Here is a 15,531-nt window from a genome sequence, read left to right on the forward strand (position 1 = left end):
TGTAGACTCGAACAGTCTCTATTTTGACCTATGACACTGTATTGTTATCAAATCATTTGCATGATCTTGTTTTGTTGTGAGTTTCCGTATGTTCTACCTGTATGTTAACCCATTTATCTATTGTGCAGCGCTGCGTAAGATGTTGGCGCTTTATAAATACAATAAATAATAATAATAATAATAATATAGAAGTGATTATTACCAGCACAGGACCAATAGAGAGCTAATATTGTAGTTGAGGGAGGGCCCCAGTGCGGTCACAACCTCTGCACCCCCTATTGCTACGCCCCTGGCCATGGCCAGCCTTACAAAGGGAGAGGGGATGCCGAGGAATGATAATAGTAACGACAGGACAGCTAGATACCCGGAGGTGACAGGCCGGACACGTCTCCATGGTAACAAGCAACAGGCCAGGCGAGGCGGGGACGCGCAGCGGTAACGTCGGGGCTGTGGTGGCGCGGGAAAATGGAAGGGGCGTGGCTGAGGAGATTTCGCGGGAGGGAGGGCGGGATTTCTCACCCAGGTGGCTCGCTGAGGGGCGGTACTGTAAGGATGTGTGGGCGGGGCAGCGTGCGCGGTCACGCAGGTTCGTGCTGTTGAGGGAACGTCGCGGAGAGGAGGGCGGAGTTGTTCGGAGCGTGCGGCCGGCAGAAGGGCGGTGCTGTTGAGACGTGTGGGCGGTGTGGCTGCAGAGGGGCGGTGCTGTGAAGCCGTGTGGGCGGAGCTGGGCGGTGTAAGCGCGTGTGGCTGGCAGAGGGGCGGTGTAGAGTGTGGCTGGCAGGGGGCAGTGCTGTGGAGACATGTGGGCGGGGCCGGGCTTTGTAGCGCGTGTGCCTGGCAGAGGGGCGGGGCGGCGTGCGCGGTCACGCCGGTACGTACTGCTGAGGGAAGGAGCTGTGCTGGGCTATCGCTGTGTCTCGGGCCGCGGAGAGGAGAAGATGGAGCTTCAGCGGGCGGAGAGGAAGGTGAGGAGGCCGCGGGAGGGGAGAGGGAGCCGGGGGGGAAGAGGAGAGGCGGGGGGAGGGCAGAGAGCGGCGGCCGGGAGTCAGGCGGGGGGAGGGACACACTGCGGCCTGCGCTGCCTCTGCTGTCACACTGCGGCCTGGCCGGAGCCGCCAGCACTACTCCCAGCCCCGCCTGCGGCCTGCACTGCCCGGCGTGTGAGCCTGCGCGGCCTGCCCGGCCAGAGACCAGCAGAGCGGCCTACAGATCCCTCCCCCCCCGGCCTGTCCTCCAGCAATATCCCTGCACCCTGCCTGCCCTACATCCACACTCTGCTGCCTGCCTTGTGGACGTCATGCCCTATCCACGCACCATGTCCAGGGCCTTACTCCTGCCTGCCCTGACTCTCCAGCCCTATCCCTGCTGCCTACCCCGCGATTCCCTCCAGCCCTATCCCTGCTGCCTGCCCCGACTCTGTCCAGCCCTATCCCTGCTGCCTGCCCTGACTCTGTCCAGCCCTATCCCTGCTGCCTGCCCCGACTCTGTCCAGCCCTATCCCTGCTGCCTACCCCGCGATTCCCTCCAGCCCTATCCCTGCTGCCTGCCCCGACTCTGTCCAGCCCTATCCCTGCTGCCTGCCCTGACTCTGTCCAGCCCTATCCCTGCTGCCTGCCCCGACTCTGTCCAGCCCTATCCCTGCTGCCTGCCCCGACTCTGTCCAGCCCTATCCCTGCTGCCTGCCCTGACTCTGTCCAGCCCTATCCCTGCTGCCTGCCCCGACTCTGTCCAGCCCTATCCCTGCTGCCTACCCCGCGATTCCCTCCAGCCCTATCCCTGCTGCCTGCCCCGACTCTGTCCAGCCCTATCCCTGCTGCCTGCCCTGACTCTGTCCAGCCCTATCCCTGCTGCCTGCCCCGACTCTGTCCAGCCCTATCCCTGCTGCCTACCCCGCGATTCCCTCCAGCCCTATCCCTGCTGCCTGCCCCGACTCTGTCCAGCCCTATCCCTGCTGCCTGCCCTGACTCTGTCCAGCCCTATCCCTGCTGCCTGCCCCGACTCTGTCCAGCCCTATCCCTGCTGCCTGCCCCGACTCTGTCCAGCCCTATCCCTGCTGCCTGCCCTGACTCTGTCCAGCCCTATCCCTGCTGCCTGCCCCGACTCTGTCCAGCCCTATCCCTGCTGCCTACCCCGCGATTCCCTCCAGCCCTATCCCTGCTGCCTGCCCCGACTCTGTCCAGCCCTATCCCTGCTGCCTGCCCTGACTCTGTCCAGCCCTATCCCTGCTGCCTGCCCCGACTCTGTCCAGCCCTATCCCTGCTGCCTGCCCTGACTCTGTCCAGCCCTATCCCTGCTGCCTGCCCTGACTGTCCAGCCCTATCCCTGCTGCCTGCCCTGACTGTCCAGCCCTATCCCTGCTGCCTGCCCTGACTCTGTCCAGCCCTATCCCTGCTGCCTGCCCCGACTCTGTCCAGCCCTATCCCTGCTGCCTACCCCGCGATTCCCTCCAGCCCTATCCCTGCTGCCTGCCCCGACTCTGTCCAGCCCTATCCCTGCTGCCTGCCCTGACTCTGTCCAGCCCTATCCCTGCTGCCTGCCCTGACTGTCCAGCCCTATCCCTGCTGCCTGCCCTGACTCTGTCCAGCCCTATCCCTGCTGCCTGCCCCGACTCTGTCCAGCCCTATCCCTGCTGCCTACCCCGCGATTCCCTCCAGCCCTATCCCTGCTGCCTGCCCCGACTCTGTCCAGCCCTATCCCTGCTGCCTGCCCTGACTCTGTCCAGCCCTATCCCTGCTGCCTGCCCCGACTCTGTCCAGCCCTATCCCTGCTGCCTACCCCGCGATTCCCTCCAGCCCTATCCCTGCTGCCTGCCCCGACTCTGTCCAGCCCTATCCCTGCTGCCTGCCCTGACTCTGTCCAGCCCTATCCCTGCTGCCTGCCCCGACTCTGTCCAGCCCTATCCCTGCTGCCTGCCCCGACTCTGTCCAGCCCTATCCCTGCTGCCTGCCCTGACTCTGTCCAGCCCTATCCCTGCTGCCTGCCCCGACTCTGTCCAGCCCTATCCCTGCTGCCTACCCCGCGATTCCCTCCAGCCCTATCCCTGCTGCCTGCCCCGACTCTGTCCAGCCCTATCCCTGCTGCCTGCCCTGACTCTGTCCAGCCCTATCCCTGCTGCCTGCCCCGACTCTGTCCAGCCCTATCCCTGCTGCCTGCCCTGACTCTGTCCAGCCCTATCCCTGCTGCCTGCCCTGACTGTCCAGCCCTATCCCTGCTGCCTGCCCTGACTGTCCAGCCCTATCCCTGCTGCCTGCCCTGACTCTGTCCAGCCCTATCCCTGCTGCCTGCCCCGACTCTGTCCAGCCCTATCCCTGCTGCCTACCCCGCGATTCCCTCCAGCCCTATCCCTGCTGCCTGCCCCGACTCTGTCCAGCCCTATCCCTGCTGCCTGCCCTGACTCTGTCCAGCCCTATCCCTGCTGCCTGCCCTGACTGTCCAGCCCTATCCCTGCTGCCTGCCCTGACTCTGTCCAGCCCTATCCCTGCTGCCTGCCCCGACTCTGTCCAGCCCTATCCCTGCTGCCTACCCCGCGATTCCCTCCAGCCCTATCCCTGCTGCCTGCCCCGACTCTGTCCAGCCCTATCCCTGCTGCCTGCCCTGACTCTGTCCAGCCCTATCCCTGCTGCCTGCCCCGACTCTGTCCAGCCCTATCCCTGCTGCCTGCCCCGACTCTGTCCAGCCCTATCCCTGCTACCTGCCCTGACTCTGTCCAGCCCTATCCCTGCTGCCTGCCCCGACTCTGTCCAGCCCTATCCCTGCTGCCTGCCCTGACTCTGTCCAGCCCTATCCCCGCTGCCTGCCCCGACTGTCCAGCCCTATCCCCGCTGCCTGCCCCGACACTGTCCAGCCCTATCCCTGCTGCCTGCCCCGACTCTGTCCAGCCCTATCCCTGCTGCCTGCCCCGACTCTGTCCAGCCCTATCCCTGCTACCTACCCCGCGATTCCCTCCAGCCCTATCCCTGCTGCCTGCCCCGACTCTGTCCAGCCCTATCCCTGCTGCCTGCCCTGACTCTGTCCAGCCCTATCCCTGCTGCCTGCCCCGACTCTGTCCAGCCCTATCCCTGCTGCCTGCCCCGACTCTGTCCAGCCCTATCCCTGCTGCCTGCCCTGACTCTGTCCAGCCCTATCCCTGCTGCCTGCCCCGACTCTGTCCAGCCCTATCCCTGCTGCCTGCCCTGACTCTGTCCAGCCCTATCCCCGCTGCCTGCCCCGACTGTCCAGCCCTATCCCCGCTGCCTGCCCCGACACTGTCCAGCCCTATCCCCGCTGCCTGCCCCGACTCTGTCCAGCCCTATCCCTGCTGCCTGCCCCGACTCTGTCCAGCCCTATCCCTGCTGCCTACCCCGCGATTCCCTCCAGCCCTATCCCTGCTGCCTGCCCCGACTCTGTCCAGCCCTATCCCTGCTGCCTGCCCCGACTCTGTCCAGCCCTATCCCTGCTGCCTGCCCCGACTCTGTCCAGCCCTATCCCTGCTGCCTGCCCCGACTCTGTCCAGCCCTATCCCTGCTGCCTGCCCCGACTCTGTCCAGCCCTATCCCTGCTGCCTGCCCCGACTCTGTCCAGCCCTATCCCTGCTGCCTGCCCTGACTCTGTCCAGCCCTATCCCCGCTGCCTGCCCCGACTCTGTCCAGCCCTATCCCTGCTGCCTGCCCTGACTCTGTCCAGCCCTATCCCTGTGGCCTGCCCTGACTCCGTCCAGCCCTATCTGCTGCCTACCCTGACTCTGTCCAACCCTATCCCTGCTGCCTGCCCTGACTCTGTCCAGCCCTATCCCTGCTGCCTACCCTGACTCTGTCCAACCCTATCCCTGCTGCCTGCCCTGACTCTGTCCAGCCCTATCCCTGCTGCCTGCCCCGACTCTGTCCAGCCCTATCCCTGCTGCCTGCCCCGACTCTGTCCAGCCCTATCCCTGCTGCCTGCCCTGACTCTGTCCAGCCCTATCCCTGCTGCCTGCCCCGACTCTGTCCAGCCCTATCCCTGCTGCCTGCCCCGACTCTGTCCAGCCCTATCCCTGCTGCCTGCCCCGACTCTGTCCAGCCCTATCCCTGCTGCCTGCCCCGACTCTGTCCAGCCCTATCCCTGCTGCCTGCCCCGACTCTGTCCAGCCCTATCCCTGCTGCCTGCCCCGACTCTGTCCAGCCCTATCCCTGCTGCCTGCCCCGACTCTGTCCAGCCCTATCCCTGCTGCCTGCCCCGACTCTGTCCAGCCCTATCCCTGCTGCCTGCCCCGACTCTGTCCAGCCCTATCCCTGCTGCCTGCCCCGACTCTGTCCAGCCCTATCCCTGCTGCCTGCCCCGACTCTGTCCAGCCCTATTTGCGTAACCTTCTGCCTACCCCGCGATTCCTTCCAGCCCTATCCCTGCTGCCTGCCCTTACTCTCCAGTCCTATCTGTGTAACCTGCTGCCTACCCCGCGATTCCCTCCAGCCCTATCCCTGCTGCCTGCCCTGACTCTCTCCAGACGTCCTTCAGACGTATTCCTTCACCCTGCTCGGCTTGCTGCTCCTTGCTGCTTCCTACCCTGACTCTCTCCAGCCCTATTTCTGCACCCTGCCTTGGGACCCATCTGCTGCTTACCCTGACTTTTTTCAGGTCTATTCCCACACCCTGCTGCCTGTCTCTGGGCCCTCGCCCTACCCTGGGGTCTTCCAGCCCTATCACTGGTTTCCAGTGGGCTTTCTTGCTGACTCACCTTATTCATGCTAGCACTCATCCCTATCTCCACATCTTGCTGCCTGTCCTGGGGCTTTCCACACCCTGCTGTCTCCAAGGCCCTCAAGCCCGATCCATGCACAGTGCTGCAGTCTAGGGATCTCTCCAGCCCTATCCCTGCAACCTACTGCCTGTCCTGTGGCCTTCCAGCTCAGTCCCTGCCCCCTGCTGCCTTCATCATTATATGACAGGAGTCTTACTGCTACATACATTAGCCCCTTTATTTTCATATGCATTGTCCCCCACTACTATTTAGTGTGACCTGGAATTATAATCAGAGCCCATTTAGTTTAATCAGTGTAATCCAGTTTTTGATTAACTGAATGTCCACAGATCTGATTAGGCCCCCTGCAAAGTTGCAATCTCTGATTCTGGTGATTATTTTTTTTCTTTTAATTTTGGCACATCGATGGGCCTCCCGAGTAGAAAGCCGTTTTAATTTGGAATTAAAATGAGGCTTAACGCATGTGTGAGCACAGGAGACGGGGCTACTTACCCAGAAGTCCGTCAGCTTCTATGTGTCTCGCTCCACTCGCACACGACCTATGGAAGGCGTTCCAAGACTCGCTACCTCACTTCCTCCAAGCCGCAAGAAATGCGGTAATAAATCGTGCAGCGTGTCCCATAGGTCGTGTGCCCGTGGACTGGAGGCACATACAGCTTGATTCACTAACCTGCGCTAAGCCGGTTAGTGAGCCTAAATACATAATGGGTGCAAAGCACGGAGTTAAGTGGTTTGCGCCCATACATCGCGCATAGGGCAGTGCACACGCAGCCCTGTACAGTGTTCTCCCCAGAATTTTTTTCCCATACGGGTGGCATGAAATAGTAGCCGGGTGGCATGAAAAAGCAGCCGGGTAGGACGAGATGAAAATGCAGGGCAACTCTGCTTACAGCATAGGAGGAGGTGAGCCGATGACAGCCGGGTGGTCACCAAAACTACCCGGGTGGAGCACCCGGCTAAAAGAGCCTGGGGAGAACACTGCTGTAAACGCTGCACCACATGCAACGAAAATGACGCATCAGGTGCTCCCCGAGGTTCGGGGGCACCTGATGCACTGTTTTCGTTGCATGGGGTGCGACGTTATAGTCGCACCGCGCACTATTACCAGCTGTGCAGCTTTGCGGCACTATTGGTGTCCGCAAGGCTACTTATGGGGCACTAAGTGGCGAACACGGTAAATCCAGCGCTGGAGACTTGGGTGCAGCAGCGCAGGAGACTTGGGCGCAGCCGGCGCCACCATAGGCCGTAATAGGAACTACGGCTATCGCAGGCACAGGGAGTAACTTCAGCGCCGTCAGAAGACGGACCTGAAGTTGCTTTTAATACAATAATTCGGCCTCCAGCAATTGCTGGAAGCCGAATTATTTTATTCCCCCACTATCCATGTCGGCCTGGAGGGGGAATAGTAATTAACACGGCCCGGACTTGTGCGGCAGCAGGATCAGTCATATACTGGCTGTGTCCTGCGCCCAAGTCTCCGGCGCTGTTCTCGTACGCCTAAGTGGCTGTTCACTTCGGCGCTATCACTTAGCGCTCGATAGTGAATCAAGCCCATAGAAGCCGACTGACTTCAGGGTAAGTAACCCCCTGTCTCCTGTGCTCACACCTGTGTTAATTTAAGTTTATTTTAATTCTGATTTTGAACGGCTTTCTACTCGGGAAGCCCATCGCTGCTCTTGACTAGAAAATCTTTCTGTGTGCAGTATTAACACCTCCAGCAACCTCAGCAGGCGGGCATTGTGGTGACACTTCCCCTCTGTGTAGTAGGGTGTGAGCTCTGTACACAGGAAATGATCATGCTGCTCAGTGGAGTCCAATGGTGGCTTAGAGGAATCCCAGTGAAAATAATGTAATAAAAACAGTGCTTCATTTTTACAATAATTATGTATAAATGATTTAGTCAGTGTTTGCCCATTGTAAAATCTTTCCCTCTCCCTGATGTACATTCTCACATTTATCATATGGTGACATTTTTACTGCTGGCAGGTGATGTCACTGAAAGTAGCTGCTGCTTGCTTTTTTGGCAGTTGGAAACAACTGTAAACCGCTATTTCCCACAATGCAGCAAGGTTCCCAGACAGGAAACTGCCAGGACCATGGTCCTCACAGTTTCCTGTGGTAGGGGTCTCACCACAATATCAGCCATACAGAGCTCCCTGATGATCAGTGTGTGAAAAGGAATAGATTTCTCATGTAAAAGGGGGTATCAGCTACTGATTGGGATGAAGTTATATTCTTGGTCACTGTTTCTCTTTGAGGACAGTTATATTGCAATAAAACATACCGGCCAGGCACAAGTGGGTGATAGAGTTCACATAATATTTTGAATTTATGTAGCACTAGTATCTTTCGTGGTATTGGTGCATTCGTGCAGTTTCCACCACTGACACCTGTCTATCAGCAGAACTGAGCTCACATAATTATCCACACCCCCGGTTTCATCTTCCAGGATATACACCATGAATACAACACGATATGCTAATGAGTTTATGCAATCGGTATGCATGGAACTCGGCTTGGATTTGGGCCAATCAGATTCAGCAGGAAGAGCATATGATTAGTCCATATCCAAACTGAAGTAACCTGAAATGAAAATTTAGATACGCACCTAATAGGGAATGCTCTGTCTTACATCAAGCTTTCCCAGTCCTCTCTCTGTTCCCTCGTTCCTGTGCTGTCCCCTGTTGTTGTCTCCCGTGAATATTGGCACCTTTGGTGCTCCTCAGATGGATTCTGACAGTCTGTTCGACTGTGCTGGACATACACGAGCGCAGACTCCTTCATGAGCAGTGCAGATCCCCTCATCTTCAGAAGTACCCAGGAACCTGAGTACTTGTGAAGGCTGCCTGAGGAGTAGGCCTGAAAGATAAATCGAATTTAAACCGAAATCGCAATCACCAAGATCACAATTTCAAAACCGTCAAAGCGGCAATTATCGCGATCACGTCATTTCCACGTGGGGGAAGTTTGACGGCCTGGGGGAAGTCCATTGGACATACCTTCCGCACGAGTCGAAACGGTGTCCGTATCGCCGTCTGCTCGTCCCCGCTCATGCGCGCGGATCGATTGCCGCTCGTCCCTGCCGGCACTTCTTTATCACCGCTCGATTCCCTGCCATTGGAATCGAGCGGGCGCAGGTCGAGCAGCATAATCGGGCCAGCTGACTATTATCAGCTGGCAGATACACGGTACAGAAACGTACCGTGTATCCCCAGCATAACAGAAAATTGTATGGTGTATTCCCAGCATATAGATGTGTACACACACACACACTCTACGGCCGCCAACGACTGGTCCGTCAGACCCTCCCGCTGGGCGGACTTTCAGGCGACAGTAGCGTGTGTGCGGACAGATAAGGCTGTTTATGAACGATCCGCCCGGCGGATCGTTCATAAACAGCCTTATCAGTCCGCCGACAGTGCGTACACACGCGCTACTGTCGCCTGAAATCCCGCCAAGCGGGAGGGTCTGACAGACCCGCCGTTGGCGGCCGTAGTGTGTGTGTGTGTACACACCTTCAGGCCCATATACAATTACCTTTTTACCTGAGTTATCTCTTAGGAGATAATTTTCATCTTCTTTTTAAACTACATTTTCAGCATTTTACAATTGAAAAAGTGCTATCAAATTTATTTGGAGTACTTTTTTGCTTGTTGGTGGCTTAAAAGGTATTTTATGAGTTGTGAAAATATCACCTATGAGAAAAAGTGAATTGAATTGCATATGGGCCTAAGTATCTCCCAGATTAGCTTTAACTGAATCGTCCTGCAGCTGTTCTGCAAATTTGCATTCACCGTTTATTTCCTGAGTAACCTAAATAGCTGACATTGCCCAGCTGGCTGCAGAGCGGGTATAACGTGTGCAGATGTTTACTTATGAAAATAATTGAAAGGCATACATTTTAAATGTTCCCATCCAATCACAGTTCCTTCAGTGAATCCTTCAGGCTGGGTTCACAGTGGTCCGTTACATAATGCACAATGTTATAAGTAGTGTGAACTGCAGTGGAGACTGGACATAGACGCTAATATAAAGCCTGCATGCAGCGAGTTAGAATAATGCGATCCGTTACAATGCAGTACTGTGAACAAGCTCAAAGAACTGTATGGGCAGGGAGTTGTCATGCAGCATTATTCTGCAACGCAACTGAGCACTGAACAGGGCCATAAAGTGCCACTGAAGGAAAAAAACCTTCATGATGAATTGGTTGTGTAGTACGGATAATTAATAGAACATTAGTAGCAAAGAAAATCGTGTCATATTTTTATTTTCAGGTGTATAGCTTTTTCTTATAACATTGCATCTTCTCTCATAATTGCAGTTTCCACAATACACTCAGCATTTTAAATGATTTCACAGAGCAGGCTAGGAACCTTGGAGGTACTTCCTGGGTCACGGCTCAGCTTCCGATTGGAGTAAGCACACGGAGGTGGGCAGTGGTGGGCACGGAGGCGATATAGAATGACAGGCTGCAGGCTAAATACAAGGCTAGCGACAAGCAGATTGTTGCTAGCCTAACGCTTTTATCGGGGGGCACAGTAGACCGGGGGGGGGGGGCTAGAGGCGGCAATACAGAGACACAGGGGCATGTAATTATGCAAAGAACAGACCTCTGTGTTCTCTTAAGATATGAAATTCCCGCCTCTGGTTCTCTAAGGTGCCCATGTCATTGCGTTTTTTCGGCAGTCCTAACAAGCTGGGTAGCAGTGATGAAAGTTAGGCTAAAAAAGACAGCCTTGAGCTTTCTTATACTTCTACAAGAGGACACCTGGAGTGACAGGTCTACGTAGGCAGCCATGTTGATTTCCTTTTTAAATAATACCAGTTGCCTGACAGCCCTGCTGAGCTCTGGCTGCAGTGGTACAGTAAAATCTTCTTAGAGTAAATCTCTGGTCAGTGTTCTCCCCAGGCTCTTTTAGCCGGGTGGTCCACCCGGCTAGTTTTGGTGAGCACCCGGCTGTCATTGGCCCTCCTCCTTCGCTGCTGTAAGCAGAGTTGTGTAGAGAAGTGTTGATACTGCATTCTCTCATCCCGCCCCACCCGGCTATTTTTTCATGCCACCCGGCTACTTTTTCATGCCACCCGGCTGGAAAAAAATTCTGGGGAGAACACTGCTGGTTATAGTAAACTCAGTCCTCAGGTCCCAGCAAATGCGTCTGTGTAAATATACAATGTATGACCAATTCTGATATAGTAAACTACTCTTCCTGATCTCTCTGAGTTTACAATATATAAGGATTCTACTGTATTTGGATTACACCTTAAACAAGCCTGCAGCTAATCCAGGCAGACCTCAGTCAGAAACTTCTTATGTGCATGCTTGTTCAGGGACTATGACTAAAAGTATTAGAGGCAGAGGACCAGCAGGATAGCCAGGCAACTGGTGTTGATTAAAAGGAAATAAATATGGCAGCCTCCATATCCCTCTCACTTCAGTTGTCCTTTAATTTTTTTTTTTGAGGGGGGCTTTCAGCTATAGACAGGCCCTTCTGGGTTTCTCTGATTTACGAGGGCAGAGACGAATGTTTCGGGCTGTACTGAACTTGCATGAATGTTGATATTTTGATCTTGAATGTACCGTAATTGCTGTTGGGTTTCCCGACTAATTTTGTTTCTTTTTGTTTCTAGGTTGCAAAATCTTCCTGAACCGCTGATGCTTGCAGACTTCTGCCTCTTCTATAATGTACTTAGTGAACCCTCCTCCTGTGGCACCTTTTCCGACACAATGGATGCCGTTTGGCCCCAAAGCTCCGCCTAAACTGACCGTGCCCCTGCCCCAGCCTGAACAGAGCCCCAAAATATCGAAATCTTCAAACCTGGGTACTATAGACAGTGGAAAGATTGAGTCTTCTCCTTCAGTGAGTGCTGAACATGTGCGTATTATGCAGAAGAACAGAAAGGGGGAATTAAACAATGACCGAGGACTGAAATCTAATGCCGCACCGTTCATAGGTCACCCAAGGGAACGGCCCGCTCTAAACTGTCCAGTACCATTGAAAGTCAACAAGGAGGAATCTTCTGAAGTCCACACTTCTGACTCCAGTTCAGACAGCGATGATTCTGTTGACAGAGGTATCGAAGAAGCTATTCAGGAATATTTGAAAAACAGAAACAGCGCAGATGCTTCCTCTGCTGCCCTTGCTGCAAAAAACGGGAGTACTGGGGAAAAGTTGGAGAAGTTAAGTTCTGCTTCTAATAGTGTGCCAGCATGCAAGCCGCCTCCTGTCCAAATGGTCACTTCTGCAGCCAACTGCAACACTTTCTGTGCTCCGGACGATTCCCGCTGTTCCAGTCCAGAAAGCGTGGGCAGCGATGATTCTTTCGAGCAAAGTATCCGAGATGAGATTGAGCAGTTCCTAAACCAGAAGAAGTTGAACAGCGCAAGTGAAGCTAGCACTGCCACGAACACTGCCCAGAGCTCCGCAACTGTCAAACCAAAGCAAAAACCGGTCAAGGCATCTGAGAAACCAAGCCCCAAGCAGGGGAGCAAGGGACTGCCTGACAAGACTCCTTCCGAAAGCCTTAACCAACTGCATAAAAGTTCCAAGAAGTCTTTAATTTTCAAAAACGATTCCTACCCCAAACCTCTGTCTAGTTTCGTCAAGCCAAACGAGCAGAAGGAGGAATCGGTCTCTAGGCAGTGCGAGGAGCTGTCAGACTCAAGTAGCGATGATGGCATTGAAGAAGCCATTCAACTCTACCAGCTTGAAAAGAACCGGCTGGAAGGAGGACTTAACGCGGCCTGCAAGCTCTCTCCGGAGAAAGAAGCAAAAATCACAGCGGCAACAATCGCTGATGCCCCTCACTGCCAAGATAAAAACTCTTCTACAGATTCCCATAAGAACACAGACCATAAAAAAAGAAAACCGCTTAGCAGCAGGCCTGAAGCACCGCAGGACTCTTCAAACTGTCTTCCCTTCACTTCTAAAAGAACATCTTATTGCGAAGATGACAGCAGCACGAAATGTGAATACGCAGTACAGGCCACACGCAGAGCCGAAACGGCAGCCGAGCTGATGTGTGCCGAAGCGATTCTTGACATTTCTAAAGCAATTTTGCCCTCCCAGCCAGAAACTACATACACCATTTCACAAGAGAAACCGGCTGTTCAGCCTGCATCTCCGTGCGCGAGTGACAGCTCTGTAGACAGCGATGACAGCATAGAGCAAGAGATAAGAACATTCCTAGCTCGTAAAGCCGAAGCAGAGACTCTAAGTACAGCTCCTTCCAAACAATCACCACCCAATCCCCAAAGACTTGATCCTCCTAAGCAACAATCACTTTTCTGTAACAAGTCATTGGCTTTCTCTCCGAAGGGAAAGCCCACAGAGGGTAAACCTGCTCAAAAAGACTCTGAAGGGAAAGGGGCAGACTCTGAAAAGAAACATTTGGTTGTCAGTATCGGAACAGAAAATGCAGTTACTTTTCCAAACGAATCAAAGAGCAAAAGTCCAGAAGTTACCACCGCTGAACGGCTTAAGCCCTGGTGCAGGGCAGCAGATGACAGCCACTTGTTTCAAGTTGCGGCAAAGAGCCTGGCTTCGCTCCCCACGTTAACGGGAGGTAAGCGGAAGCTATACTCAAAAACGAGGAGTCGCTGTAGCGGGGATACGAGTAGCTCTTTGGACAGTGATGAGGATTTAGACTCAGCTATAAAAGACCTGCTACGGTCCAAGCAAAAATGCAAAAAGAGGCCGAAGGAAGGGAGGCCACCGTGTAAGAAAAAGGTCAGGTTTGGGGAGACTACTACCAGAACTTTAGAATCACTTGGGACTGGCATTGATTTTAAGGACTGCCTGCCCAAACCTGCTGTTGTCAAAAGCTGCTTGGTAAACTCCGACCCTCAAGAAATCTCTTTGAAGAACCAAAAGACTAACGTGAAGATTAGAGAGCATACAAAGATCTTGGGGGTGACTTCGGACTCGTCTGCAAACAAACCTGAGTGCAAAGCAGCTAGTGTATCTGACACATCTTTGAAATTGAATAGTGCCTTGCCTGATCATGACAGCAGCTCTGTGGATAGTGACGACAGCATCGAGCAAGAGATTAGGAAGTTTTTGGCAGAACGTGCACGGGAGTCCGCAGAGTTATCTGCAGCACAGAAGCCACCTCCCGCCGTGACCTCCTCCTCAAACGTTGTTACACAGACTGAGTCACCAGCCAGTGTGAGTAACCCTCCTCCGCCAGTGAGACAGGAACCAAGGGTCTTGTCAAGTTCTGAGACTGAGACCATTCTTCAAAAAGTCATGGAAAAAGACCGTTCAAATGCACCCATTCCTCAGCCAGCAGTGATACAGCGAGTGCAGGAATATAAAGAACTCAAGCCCCAAGTCAGACTGATACAGCGACCTCCTGTGGAGGTGCCCAAGATGGCTACCTCCGTACACAGCGTCATTGTGAAGCGAGAATGTTTTGTAGACCAAAACAGAATGGTGAGGCCTACCAAGAAGGTTCTCCAAGCCGCCCCGGAACGGCTTATTGTAAAAACTGGCATGAATGGGTCGCAAGGCAGCGCCCCTGTTTCTGGAAACTTTGTTGCCGGTCTTAAATACATTTCAGGAACAGACCAACAGCTTCTTTTAAATGTGGGAAAAGCGAGTACTACGCAGGTCGCCACGGAACTCTACAGTCCCACAGGAAATATCACTAATTTGGGGGCATGTCACCCTGTCCAGAAAAAGACACTGATTTTGGAACAGCCCAAGATCGTCCAAGCCCCTACCTTTTCCCTCAACGCTCCCGTGGTTCGCCCCGCTTTGTATGTCGTAACCACTAAAGTGGTCAAGGACACCCCCACTGCATTGTGTCTGCCCATTAATGCAGCCACCTACGACGCTGGACTTAATTTAATGAGCATCCAGTACTGTCAGGGTCAGGTAGCCGCTCATACGCCGGTGTGTGCCACGCCCTTTTCTTTTCAGCAGAACAGAGCCAGTGAGATTGTGATGAATATCCCAAGCATGGCAGGAGAGGCTCAGCCTCTCAATACCAAAGCACGAGAGAGCCAGCCAGGAGCAGAAATAGCCAACAGGTCTTGTAATCTTACAGGAAAATTGACAGATGTAGTAGGGGCAGGCTGTGATGTCAGTAGGACCAGCAGCGGAAGTTCAGCTAACAATCAGAATGTGTAAGTACTATAGTCATTTACAGTTGTATAGGACCACTGTAAATAGTCTGAACGCTAAAGCAGGTCATGCCACAGCATTAGTGTTGTAAATTGGGGCATAGGGTTGGTCAACCTGCTGCCCCTGTAGTGCTTGGGAACTACTGCACAGCCTAGCTTTATGTTATCCTCTAAGCTCTGTGAAGCTGCCCCCCTTTCCCCTCCCTACAGTCGGGACAAAGATAAATTCCATCACGTTTGGTTAGTGCTACGTTTGTGTCCATTTGTACTGCTACAATAAAGGTTTGTGCTGCTTTTGTTTTGAAGACAGCCATTATTTTTTTCCCAGGCACGGTTGTCTCTCAGCTCCCAATACAATAATGCACGAACATGCACTTGGTATGGTTGGGTAGTGCTCTGAGCTCGGAAAAAAAATCAATCATCTTTTTTGTTTTTTAAATATTTGTTTTTATAAAGGTCATATGCAGAGGTACAGAGTGAATTTTAGAATGTTATAAAAACTTAAAGGGGCACTATGGCGAAAAATTGTAAAATGTAAAATATGTGCAAACATAGACAAATAAGAAGTGCGGTTTTTCCAGAGTAAAATGAGCCATAAATTACTTTTCTCCCGTGTTTCTGTCGATTACAGTAAGTAGTAGAAATCTGACAGAAGTGACAAGTTTTGGACTAGTCCATCTCTTCATAGGGGATT

The 15,531-nt window shown here is 53.7% G+C and overlaps 1 protein-coding gene and 1 long non-coding RNA gene across 5 annotated transcripts in view; one reads left to right on the forward strand and one right to left on the reverse strand.

The window, feature by feature from the left end:
- The window catches only part of LOC137528599 (uncharacterized), a 282,718-nt gene extending 282,271 nt beyond the window's left edge, over positions 1 to 447 (reverse strand). For all 4 annotated transcript variants that reach the window (XR_011023436.1, XR_011023434.1, XR_011023435.1 and 1 more), the window contains exon 1: positions 203 to 447. This is a non-coding gene — a long non-coding RNA (uncharacterized lncRNA). The remainder of the gene's footprint in view (positions 1 to 202) is intronic.
- A 406-nt stretch (positions 448 to 853) lies between these two features.
- PPP1R26 (protein phosphatase 1 regulatory subunit 26) overlaps positions 854 to 15,531 on the forward strand; it is a 79,551-nt gene continuing 64,873 nt past the window's right edge. Inside the window, exons 1-2 of the mRNA XM_068249148.1 lie at positions 854 to 965; positions 11,342 to 14,840. Of these exons, the coding sequence (XP_068105249.1) occupies positions 11,395 to 14,840 (3,446 nt within the window). The 5' untranslated portion in view covers positions 854 to 965; positions 11,342 to 11,394. The remainder of the gene's footprint in view (positions 966 to 11,341; positions 14,841 to 15,531) is intronic.

The sequence above is a fragment of the Hyperolius riggenbachi genome, chromosome 8 (genome assembly GCF_040937935.1).
Source record: "Hyperolius riggenbachi isolate aHypRig1 chromosome 8, aHypRig1.pri, whole genome shotgun sequence".
In the NCBI taxonomy this organism is placed as follows: Eukaryota; Metazoa; Chordata; class Amphibia; order Anura; family Hyperoliidae; genus Hyperolius; species Hyperolius riggenbachi.